This window comes from Rana temporaria, chromosome 1, assembly GCF_905171775.1.
Source record: "Rana temporaria chromosome 1, aRanTem1.1, whole genome shotgun sequence".
NCBI lineage: Eukaryota > Metazoa > Chordata > Amphibia > Anura > Ranidae > Rana > Rana temporaria.
Genome location: NC_053489.1, coordinates 297,200,549 through 297,212,849, shown reverse-complemented (window position 1 = coordinate 297,212,849; position 12,301 = coordinate 297,200,549). Strand labels below are relative to the sequence as shown.

At 41.2% G+C, this 12,301-nt stretch overlaps 1 protein-coding gene across 49 annotated transcripts in view; it reads left to right on the top strand.

Annotated features, from left to right (window-relative positions):
• PTPRD (protein tyrosine phosphatase receptor type D) overlaps nucleotides 1-12,301 on the top strand; it is a 521,758-nt gene that overhangs the window by 400,287 nt on the left and 109,170 nt on the right. For 27 of the 49 annotated variants that reach the window (XM_040357869.1, XM_040357852.1, XM_040358160.1 and 24 more), the window contains 2 exons: nucleotides 2,266-2,307; nucleotides 5,487-5,584. In XM_040357869.1, the coding sequence (XP_040213803.1) occupies nucleotides 2,266-2,307; nucleotides 5,487-5,584 (140 nt within the window). The remainder of the gene's footprint in view (nucleotides 1-2,265; nucleotides 2,308-5,486; nucleotides 5,585-12,301) is intronic. The other 22 variants (XM_040358051.1, XM_040358169.1, XM_040358001.1 and 19 more) reach the window with 1 other exon arrangement.

The window sequence follows — 12,301 nt, the reverse complement described above, 5'->3', positions numbered from 1 at the left end:
GCTCCCAGCTGTAGTTTATGGTATAAAGACCCACGAGGGACTACATAACATAACAAACCCACTTAGTACAAGCATTGGAGTGGGTCACATATGCCAACTTGTACAGTATAGGCTAGATTCAGATAGATTCGTCTATCTGTATGCCCGGCGTAACGTATCTCGGATAAGTTACGCCGCCGTAATTTAGGGCGCAAGTTCTGTATTCAGAAAGAACTTGCGCTCTTAGTTACGGCGGTGTAACGTATCTGTGTCGGCGTAAGCCCGCTTAAATCAAATGTGGATGATGTGGGCGTGTTTTATGTATATTAACTGTGACCCCGCGCATGAGGCGTTCGTGAAAAAATCACAGTGCGCATGCTGGAAAATCTGCCGCAAAACATCATTGCTTTCGTCGTGAACGTAAATTACGTACATCCCTATTCGTGAACGACTTACGCAAACTACGTAAAATTTTCAAAACTCTACGCGGGAACGACGGCCATACTTAACATAGGATACGCCTCATATAGCAGGGGTAACTATACGCCGAAAATAGCCTAAAGTAAACGACGTAAAAAAATGCGCCGGCCGGACGTACGTTTCTGAATCGGCGAATCTAGCTCATTTGCATATTCCTTGCTTAACTATACGGAATCGCCACCTAGCGGCCAGCGTAAATATGTAGCCTAAGATACGACGGTGTAAAACACTTACGCTGGTCGTATCTTAGGGAAATCTATGCGTAACTGATTCTATGAATCAGGCGCATAGATACGACCGTCCGGACTCAGAGATACGACGGCGTATCTGGAGATACGACAGCGTATCTCCTCTCTGAATCTAGCCCTGAGTCTCTTTGTAACGCCTACATTTTGATATGAAAAAGCCAAATCCTTTGTTCATTAGGCAGCGCCATGATTTTGTTAAAGTAATATAATTAATATTATTAGTCATGTAACACATCACTGTATGTGCATGATTTTGTGTCTGTGAATTTGTGCTTAACAATCTGATTCTACTGTTGTCACTAATTTGTTTCCCGTCTTCAATTGGCTATTGCTATTTACAGCTTTGAACAGTAATTCAGTCCCATACGCCTCCCTGATTGGCTCTGTGTCTTCCCCCTCTAGTCAAACTACCACTTAATATTTATATGATAATAACTCTCTCCCATGATTCGCTCAAAAAGGTCTAAACATCTTTGTCTGCTGTACAAGTACACATCCTTCACATCAATCAACCATTAGTTTTAAAAAGTATTTTATTGTCCTATATTGATTATGCACAACCCACATTTCTCTATAGGGGTGCTTGATCTGGATTAGCATGATGCATTCTTTTTTTCCATGTAGCTGTAGCACCCAGTTGTTATCCCAACTAAATGCATTTCTGGTACCTGGCTCACCGCTTCATAAATTTATAATGAATACAGCCATTCAGGTTACAGATTTCCGATTGTTCAGTAGACACTTTTTTAATAGTCATTTAGGAAATAAAATACATTATTAGAGTAAATTTGCATCATGGTGGATTTTTTACCATTAAAAATACACTTTAAGCCCCCAAAATTGATCAGTGTTTTGTTTCCATTGCTAACAAATTATTTGAGATGTGCTAATTCAAATCCTCTAGCCAGTAATTCCACCATTATGTGATGTGGTTGGGTTGTGGTATGTCATGGGTGTGCTTTTCCAGCCTCCAGCTGTTGTTGAACCTAATACAAATGATACTTGGTCAGTTTGTGTCTCCTTGAAAATGTTAAACACCTATACTGAGTGTTGTGTAATGTTAATGCAAGTGAACATGTCTGGAGCTGGCAGGTTGCTGTAGTCCCACTTTATTGTGTGTTTCTGTCCTAATAAGACAAAGATGTTTACACCTGAAGTATATTGTAGACATTTTTCAGGGGCGGGGCTTATAATTTTTAAAGAATAACTACCCTTTTTTTCTGTGTCCATAGCTGTAACCCTCACTCTACAATCTGCTAATAGTGAAAAAAAATAGGCTTTTGATTATCATTGTTTTCTTCTAATAACTATTATCACACAACTACTGTGCATGCTAAATTATGAGTGTTTTGCATGTTAATGTCCCACACTATAATACTGGTTTAATGTGAAAATCACTTGTCTTTCCATTAACACATTTTAATTTTATATCACCCCTTTGCTTTACAAATGTCTTCAAAACTGAAGTATTTCATTTTATCAAAACAACATAGGTTTCCCACTGAATTTTTTCATAACATTATCCCGTTTTTTATTTATACACTCATTTGCTTTTCAGGTTCAGGTGTCGCCGGTTACACTGGTAACCTCCATTCTTCAAGTTAGTTTCATTCATTATGCATTAGTCATGTCAATTCTCCCTTTTCTTCTCTTTTAAGAGGCTTTCATGTTCTCTTAGCTCCCTACTTTTTCACCACTTAATCAAAGTTTCCATATCATTTGGTGCAGAACAAAGGGTTTGAAACAATGTAAAATAAATGCCTCTACCTGTGGTCTAACTGTATCACATTCCTTTACTTAGCTAACGTCATGATTCAATGCACAATATTGGTCTTCAAGCTAGGCGAGTTGGCTTTGGGAATACTCTTGGTGACCACTGGAGATGAACGAATTTCATAACATAGTTTCCACAAGCTGTTTAGATTCCATCAGTCAGGTTTTTTTTTTTTTTTTATAAAAAAAGAATTGCCTTACCAAGTAAAAGAGTGTTCCAGGACATCAGGCTTAGAAGTTGTCATCCCCACAGCAAATGTCCTGCAAGTATATGGTTGCTTTTCTATGCTAATACCATGGCACTTTTATGTTCTTGAGCATTGGGCAGATATTTCAAAAATAAGAGTGCCCTAAAGCACCAGTATGGTGATAATAAGACTCATTATATGGTGTGGGATTTGGGGGGGGGGGGGGGTTATGTTCAGTTTACCTAGGCTGAAATTCCTATCTCTAGTCAATGAATAAAAGAGTCACTTTCCTCTTTTACATTCACCAAATGCAAAGTGAAGTGAAGAAAAAAAAAACTTATTTAAAATGACCTAATCCAAACCAGGGCCATTTTTCTATGGCAACTATCTTTAGCAATATCAAACACAGTTTTTTTTAGTAGTATTGTCTTTCAAGAGTTGGTTATTAATATTCTACATACTATATTTATAGTACAGAGCAATGGGGCCAAGCTATTGACAAAGGAATACACTACAAATAACTAGATCAATAAAATTTATGAAAACAAAGAAAGCATATTCATAAGACAGTATAAAAAAGTTGCCAAAACAAAATAGTAAAAGAGGGCAGGGGGAGTAGGGGTTAGGAAGGGATAGTAAAGGATAGCAATGTTTTAATTGATAATGAATTAGTAATTGAATCAAGTTTAAAAAACGTAGTATTAGTTGCTGCTAAGAGCTGCATCTAACTACATTGGCTAAAGGCTAAAAGACTGTGAACTTGACAAGTGCAGCTGCACTAATTTTCCTTGAAAAATGTTAATGTGGCAAAGCTTCACTTTGTAAAGAATATCCAATCAGGTGTAAGGGGGGAAAAAAATGTGATGGAAATCAGCAAGAACTTTACCACATTTACTAAGCTATGGGGATAATGAGTGCAACTGCATTTGCAAAGTTCTCAGTTTATTTGCTTTTAGTAAATCAACCCCATAGTATCAATTTTTGTTTACTTTTTTACAAGTACTCACACTGTAAAACATGCATCTTCCAACATGTGTTAATGCTTCTATAGCAGCTCTGCTACAAGGATAACAGTCTGACAGCAGGTCCCTTAGCTCAGTGTTTCCCAACTCCAGTCCTCAAAGCACACCAACAGGTCATGTTTTCAGGCTTTCCATTATTTTGAACAGGTGATTTGATCAGTTTCACTGCCTTAGTAATTACCACAGCCGTTTCATCTGAGGGAAATCCTGAAAGCATGACCTGTTGGTGTGCCTTGAGGACTGGAGTTGGTAAACACTGCCTTAGCTACATGTAGGGCATGTGGTCAGCTGGGAAAGGCTCTGGGATGTACAAGATATTTCATAGGTTTTCATCTGGTTAGGGAAAAAATTATTTAAAGAAAAAAGAGTGAAGCTAGATCAGTTGTCCAAGGAATCACAATCACATCCCGGCAAAATTTGGAAATTTGTAGGAGAAAAAAGCCCCTGGGATGGTACAGATTTTAATAATTTTAATAATAGGATAGAATTGTCAAAAAGTTATTCCCTTCTTTGTTCACTTCTTTGTGAAAAAAATAATCCAAATAGCCAATAGAATGGGTCTTCAATTCCTTAAAAAATCTGAGATTATAGGTACCTTACATTTCTTCCCCTAACTAACTTACAGCTCCAAAATGATTGAATCTAATAGAGATTCACCAGAGTTCACAAGTTGGCTTTCTGAATGACTTCATACTGTAATAAACATTCTATTACAGTGTTGCTTTCAGCTTCAACCGTAAACAGGTTGTTTAAAGCGGATGTGCCAGTAAAAAAAAATATTAAAAGCCAGCAGCTACAAATACTGCAGCTGCTGACTTTTAATATTAGGTCACTTACCTGTCCTGGAGTCCAGCGCCGTCCGCAGCAGAGGATGAGCGATCGCTCGTCTCTCTGCTGCTCCCCCCGCCATCCTCAGTGAGGGAACCAGGAAGTGAAGCGCTCCGGCTTCACTACCCGGTTCCCTATGGCGCATGCGCGAGTCGCGCTGCGCCCGCCGATTGGCTCACACGCTGTGTGCTGGGAGCCGAGTGTTCCCAGCACACAACGGGGGACAGACGGGAAGTAAGGAAAAACCCGTCTTTTGCCCGAGCGTGTGGCCGGAAGTGGGTGCAAATACCTGTCTTTAGACAGGTATCTGCACCCCCCTCCCTCCTGAAAGGTGTCAAATGTGACACCGGAGGGGGGGCGGGTTCCGATTAGCGTGAGTTCCACTTTAGGGTGGAGCTCCGCTTTAAGTAGGAGATGCATTGTAGGACAGCAAAGACCATTAATTGAATATAAAACTCCTTCTGGATTCCATTGTCAATCCTACAGTGGGTCAGAAGGGACGATTGCTGATTACTACTTGGATTAGGGGTTCTTAACAATGACAAAGTGTTTGACTTGACATAGCAGGGGTTTACACCTCTAATTATAGGTGTGTCAACCTGTAAGCCTGAGGTGCTGGTCTGATGTCTTATAAGAGAGTGCAAACTGAAAATCAGAAGAATGAATCCAGTGGGTTGGCTAGTAGAATTGTTTGTGGATATTTGTAAGTTATGAATCAACCTTATCTGCGACAAATCCTGAAATCTATCGGTTGGTTCGCTCATCTCTAGTAATGTGTCTTGCATCAAAGCTTATCCTTCCAGAGCATGTCCAGCTTTAAGTAACCAAACTTATCTGCCTGCTTCTCACACATGCAGCATTTACTACTTACACATTAATAATCATGTTGCTGTTTTTACTGTGCCTTGTATGTGTGTATGATTTGACATGTGCATTTTTCTTCAAATTGTATCCCCTTTCCTTTTTAGGCATGGCCAGTCATCCTCCCATACCTATACTAGAACTTGCTGATCACATCGAAAGATTGAAAGCTAATGACAACTTAAAGTTTTCTCAAGAGTATGAGGTATTATCTTTATTTCTTCTTAAAATAACAATTTATAAAAAAAATAGGTGCACATTAGTTATATTTATTTATTAGTCATACAGTACAGGACACAGGATCTTTAGTCATTACAGTTTGTTAAATGCAGCTACCTTCAGGTGATTAAAGACTGCCAAAAAGCAAAGGCTTCAGGGACATCCCCCTAAATAAGCCCTGCCATTCCCACCTACAGTAGCTTCAGTATTTTGCTAATGTCTTTGGCTGATGGACACTTGTCTCTGTACTAGAAGCTTGTTTTCATCCTATGGAGTTTTTCTCTTTTCTATGATAATCAAGATTGTTTGTCTTTCAAGATCCCTGGCTGCACCATAGCTGCTGCGGCATCTACTGCAGCTTCCGGATTGGTTTCACACCTAGACCCTGCTAAATTGAAAATTTGGTGCCAGCCTTTAATGTTCATAAGAACACTGGATCCTGCTTAGGTGCTCATCTTGGCATCATATTGAAGTTAGCCATAGGATGCTATACAGGTCCAGGGCCATGGTCTGCCGGTGACAGAGCTATGACCCTGAAGATCCCTTAGGGAGTATGCTTAACCTGGAATGCAAAGCCCCCTTTTATTCCTGCCTACAAGACTTCCCATCAACACGTTGGTCTGTGCACAGGCCCCAGGTTTTCACCAAGGAGTTTGCCCTGGTTTTATGTGCACTGCTTCCAAGAGATACACAGTGTGGGTTACCTGTACAATTTCCTACTAAATAATCAGCCCTTCATATCTTTGTGAGCCAATTTTCAATGAAAGTCTCTGGAATCTTTTCTGAGATTGAAATTCTTGGGCCTGATGTTAAACACAACCTTGCCCAGTATCTTTCGACACGTTGCCCCTTCTAAACTTGTGTCCAGCCCCTCAAAGCCCAAAGGAGACCCTCACTTCATACCTGCATGAGAATCTAAGGCCTCGTACACACGGGCAAACATGTACGATGAAAACGGTCCGCCGGACCGTTTTCAGCGTACATGCCCGCCCGGAGATTTCTGTATGATGGCTGTACACACCATCATACAGAAATCCGCGCGTACACGATACGCGGTGACGAGGCCGCGCCGTCACCGCGACTATGACGCAGCGACGTGCGCGGCCCTGGAAGTTCAATGCTTCCACACATGCGTCAAAGTCATTCGACGCATGCGAGGGATGGTGGCCGTGGACCAGTTTCAGCAGACATGTTCGGTCGTGTGTACGGGGCCTTAGTTGTCATGGTTGTCTCCTTCGAGGTTGTGCCAAATGCCCAGTTTCACTCCTGACCATTGCAACACAAAAATTTAGCAGCATGGGATAAACAGACCCAGTCCTTGGACAGCACCATGCATCTGATCCACAAGGCCAGACTCCTTCTGACGTGTTGTATTTCCAGTTCAGCATTGGAGTCAGGAAATATCTTTTCGTCAAGAATGTTGAAAGTGCTTGCAGTTGATGTTAGCCTGTTGGGCTGGGGAGGAGTCCTTAATGCAGTGAACTTGGTCTTCAGATTTTCCCATCAATATCTTGGAACTCAGAGTACGTTGGAGGACTCCTGATGAGAATCTATTTTGAACATGCCATGGCCATGACCTACATAAACCATCAAGGGGGCACCATCAAGGGGGCACCAGAATCTTCACCACTCAAGAAATAGTGAAGTTGATCCTCTCTTGGGCAGAACTGTGCTGTGTCCCTGCCCCCCATCCACATTTCAGGCGTGGAAGATTTTCAGGTGGCCTTTCTCAGTTATCAGCATCTAAATCCAGGGGGAAAGGCTCTCTATCAAGAAGGGTTTCAAGCCCTTTGCCACAGATGGGGGATATCAGATGTGGACCTCCTGGCATCCAGAATCAGCAAACTCAACAAGTTTGCCAGGTCCAGGGACCCTCAGGCCTTCACAATGTTTACTCTGCAGGATCAGATAGAACCAGTAATTCTATACCTTTTTTCCACTCTAGCTTTCCCCTTGTTTGCTCTGCAGAAGTGAGATGGAGCACATTCTGGTGATACTCATTGCAATGAACTGGCTCAGAAGAAAGTGGTACTTGGGCATACTCGGATTCCTGGCAGACTCTCCATGGGTCATTGCAGTTCTTCTGGACTTTCTGTATCAAAGATCGGTCCATTATCCTGCTTCTCAGTGGCTTGCTTTAAAGACATGACTGTTGCTCAAGTTCTAGGGGACAGAGGCTATCACATTTTGCCATCCCTATTACTGAGGCCTGGGAAGTCAATGTCTACCTTGAAAGCCTATTTTTTTGTGGTGCAAGTCCAGCAAATTTAATCTTTGGAGTTACTCCATGGGAAGCATCTTGTCCTTCCTCCAGTCTTGTCTAGATAAGCATCTGGCCTCCTTCCTCCAGTCTTGTCTAGATAAGCATCTGGCCTTCTGTAAAATCAAAGAAAACTCTAAGGCAGGGTCTCTGAGTTAGCAGCCTTATCCTGTAAATTGCCCTTCCTAGTGTTACACAAGGACAATGTTGTCCTGAGGCCTAAAGCCTTGTTCCTCCCCAAAATGGTCGCTTCCTTCCATCCTAACAAAGACATTGTTTTTCACTCTCTTTGTCCTGCTCTGGAACATCTAAAGGACATTTCTCTCAACTGTTTTGACATCGTATGCTCTGTTATAGTATATCTCTCAGCCATGGCCTCTTTTAGGCAGATTTATTTTTTGTTATTCCAGAGAACACTTGAAGGGGACTCCCTTTTTGCACTCCATCATTTATAGGTGAATTAGACAAGTCATAATTCAAGCCTATAGTCTGAAAGTTAGGGTTCTTCTCATCTCTATGAATATCCATTTTTTTATTAGAGAAAAGGAAAATCAGAGTACAAATTACAGCCAGGGCACCTAAGTACCACACAATAGCACATTGTCAAAACATGTCAAATACATACTCTGAAAGTAAGCAACTTTTATATCGTATAACAAAGAAAAGCAAAGGAAAACATCACTATCTAGGCTATTACCCGCTACTAGCTAATACTAGGAAAAAAGGAAACAGAGAGAGAGAGAGGAGAAGAAAAAAAAAGAGGAAAAGAAAAAGAGGGGGGGCCAAAGACACCGTAGTGAACGGACCATCTAATGTCTTCTACCTACCAAGAAGAGTGAAAAGGAAATGATCAAAGCCAAGACAACAATCTCATCCCGTATCGAGTTGTGAATGTTGATCAGAATACCTGAACGTCACCCAGGGTAACCACGTCTGATTGAATTTTTCCGACGATTCCCTGGCCTCTCATCCCTATGAAGACACAGATCTGTTAGTGCTTCATGGGCTTTTAGCATCAACCATCTTATTCTCAGATTTGCAGGGCTGTGTCAGGCCTGTGCTTTAAGACCAAGAAAATAGGAGTATGGTACAGAACCTAGATCTAACCCTCTGTTAACATGATCTTCCTATTGTTTGGTACAGAATGGATGCTAACTGTGAAAAGAATGGCTTGTATAGGGGGGTGTCCCTGCAACCTTGCCAGTATCCAATCACCTGAAGGTAGCTGCATATAGCCCATGGTAATTGCTAAAGATCAGTGTCACATACTCTAAGAAACAGACTGGCTAATCAAAAAAACTATTTTATTTTTTTTATTTTTTATTCTATGCTAAGGTTGTCAATGATTACAAAATTAATGAAGATTTACATATGACATAGTACTTGAATAATAAGGCTGCACAGAATTTCTAACATTGTGGTCACTAACACTGTTCATATATATGTATCTGAACTCTGTGTTTAGCTGTTTGGATGAAGTTCCAATTTAACCAGGAATCTTTAATTTTATTATATAGAAATCAAGATGATGCTAATTTTATGTTTATTCTTTTAAAATGGGCACCCTTTAGCATTTTCAATACTCTTTCTCAAACACCACTACTCTATTACTGTGTTGATGAGCAAAATGCATTACTGCGATTACCATTAAGCTTAATTCATTCATTACATTCCCCTTGATTTGCTAATTACATTAGTGTCCCTAATGTGATATAAACTTACTAGTATCATTCTGTCATTTATCTTAATAGTCACAAGTATGCTCCTACTAGGAAAATTAAATTGGAGGTTTCTAACACATTAGCGGCTTTTTATTGTATTTGGAACAATGCAGTGCATTTTCCATTTTGCCTAATACCTGTTTCAAAGAATAGTATTTTGGTGAGATATCAGAATCTTGTTCTGCAAGGTCAGATTAGGTGGGCAATAATGGCCAATACAATGAATAATGCTGTGATAACACCATTTAGATCAGGATAAGCATAAGTGTTAACAAAAATATAAGAACTATAAGTATTACAGGTTATACAGTATATATACAGTTGTCAAAAGCCAATGAACAAAGTCACGCATTGTTAAATGTTAAAGTGGTTTTAATCTGTGATCAGTATCCCCCCCAGCCCCTCTAAATACCGGTACTTACCTGAGGCTGATTTTGATCCAGCGCTGTGCCAGAGAGCAACTTCTCTCTCCGCTCTCTCTCTACTCCCAGCACAGAGAGGCAGCAGCTGGAGCGATTGGCTCCTGCTGCTGTCAATTAAATTCACAAGCCAATGTACAAAGTCATGCATTGTTAAATGTTAAAGGGGTTTTAAAGGCTTATATTTTTTTATTTTTCTCTGCTCAGGATCCCCCCCCCCCCTCATTCCCCCTAACACTTACCTGAGGCCTGTCTCTGTCCAGAAAAATCTGCAAGTTTCTCAACTGTCCGAGATTCTCATTCCTGATTGGCTGAGACACAGCAGTGTCGCCATTGGCTCGCACTGCTGTCAATTAAAGTCAGCTAGCCAATCAGGGGAAAGAGGGGATGGGGCTGGGTCGGGGCTCCGTGTCTGAATGGACACAGGGAGCTGTGACTTGGCTTGGGTGTCCCCATAGCAAGCCTGATGCCCACACACCAAGAGACCCAGGGACGATGCCTAAAGATTATTAGGACTTTGTTAGATTGATTTGTTGGATGTGTGCGTTTTCACTTATAGAGAGGGTATATTCAAAACATTCCTCTCCGTCTGGTTACCTCTATCTACACTGTAGCAATTAGAAGGAGTATATTGGGCAGATCTCAGAATTACCTGCCACTAAATTTCCTCTCTATTCAAAGGCACTCCTGGAAAAGTGTCCCTAATCTTCCTATTCTAACTGGACCCAAAAACTGTCCTATGCTGCAGTATACTAATCACTCCTATCCCTGATCTAGGAAATTAGCCAGACTGATCAAAACCCCTCCCCACCAAATGTATCCCCATGTTGAAGTGATTGTGCACCAAAACCTATCCTGTGAAGCCAAAATACCCCCCTAAATGGCAAATATTCTGTAAGCTGCTTCTATTTATAGTATTTTTTTTTAAATGGCTGCTCCTAAAAGGACCTGTGCTGACTAGTGGTTCTTTAATGGAACATCTTTTGTCCCTATTGTTTTTTTTTTTGTATTATATATGCCATCTCAAAAGTAATTTCCCATCAAAATATATTTTTCCTGCATGAGTCACCGATTTGTGCTAAACACACTTCAGTCCAAAATCAATATTATAAATACATAATTTTTTTTTTGGAATGTTATAAGATACTACTCCCCCACAAAAGGTAAGTAGGTGAAGCCTTTGTTTAGTCCCACTAGGAATAAACAGAGGCTTCACCTACTTACTGTTTATGTGCTTTATCAGCAGGTGAATATGTGAATCGAGGACAACTCTAAATAATAGGTAATATGGGGTTTTAAAAAAAGCATAGGGAATAAAGTTTCTCTTTAAAAACATTATAAACCTTTTTACCTATACCTTGTGGTTTTATCTGCATTGATCATGTTACTTCACAGTTTCATCTGTTGCTCTGTACACACAGCCTGTAGTCAAATATCTTCACATTCCTATGTCAGAAATTTCTGTTTGGCTACATTCACACCAGCGAATTTTAGCGACAGGAATCTTCTGCTTTGTACCGCTGCTTTGAGCATCTAGGTGCAGCCATCAAAACCGTTCACTATAATTGAAGGTCACCAGTGCCCCCAGTTGTTAACAGCTCTCTGCACATCCAGGTATTACCTGCTTTTAATTCAATGCTTTGAGGGCCCAAAGATCACAAGCATCCAATATTGCATTTCGGCCTTGTCCCCTGCGCCCTTGAGATTTCTCTGGATTCTCTGAATCTTTTGATGATATTATGTGCTATAGAAGATGATATATTTTAAGGCTAAGTTCACCTTTGTTCACTTTTTTTTCCAAATGCCGTCTCCCCTATGTACCACTATAGCTTTAACCACTTCTGGACCGCCTCCTGCACATATACGTTGGCAGAATGGGCTGGGCACAAGCACGTATATATACGTCCTGTACTTGTACCCAGCCGAGGGTCGCGGGCGCGCTCCCGCGACCCGGTCCGAAGCTCCGGGACCGGGACCGCGGGTCCCGCGGACCCGATCGCCACTCGAGTGCGGCGATCGGTCCCCGGAGCTGAAGAACGGGGAGAGCCGTGTGTAAACACGGCTTCCCCATGCTTCACTGTGGTGGCGTATCGATCGCGTCATCCCCTTTATAGGGGAGACACGATCGATGACGTCACACCTACAGCCACACCCCCCTACAGTTGTAAACACTCACAAAGTGAACCCTAACTCCTACAGCGCCCCCTGAGGTTAACTTCCAAACTGCAACTGTCATTTTCACAATAAAAAATGCAATTTAAATGCATTTTTTGCTGTGAAAATGACAATGGTCCCAAAAATGT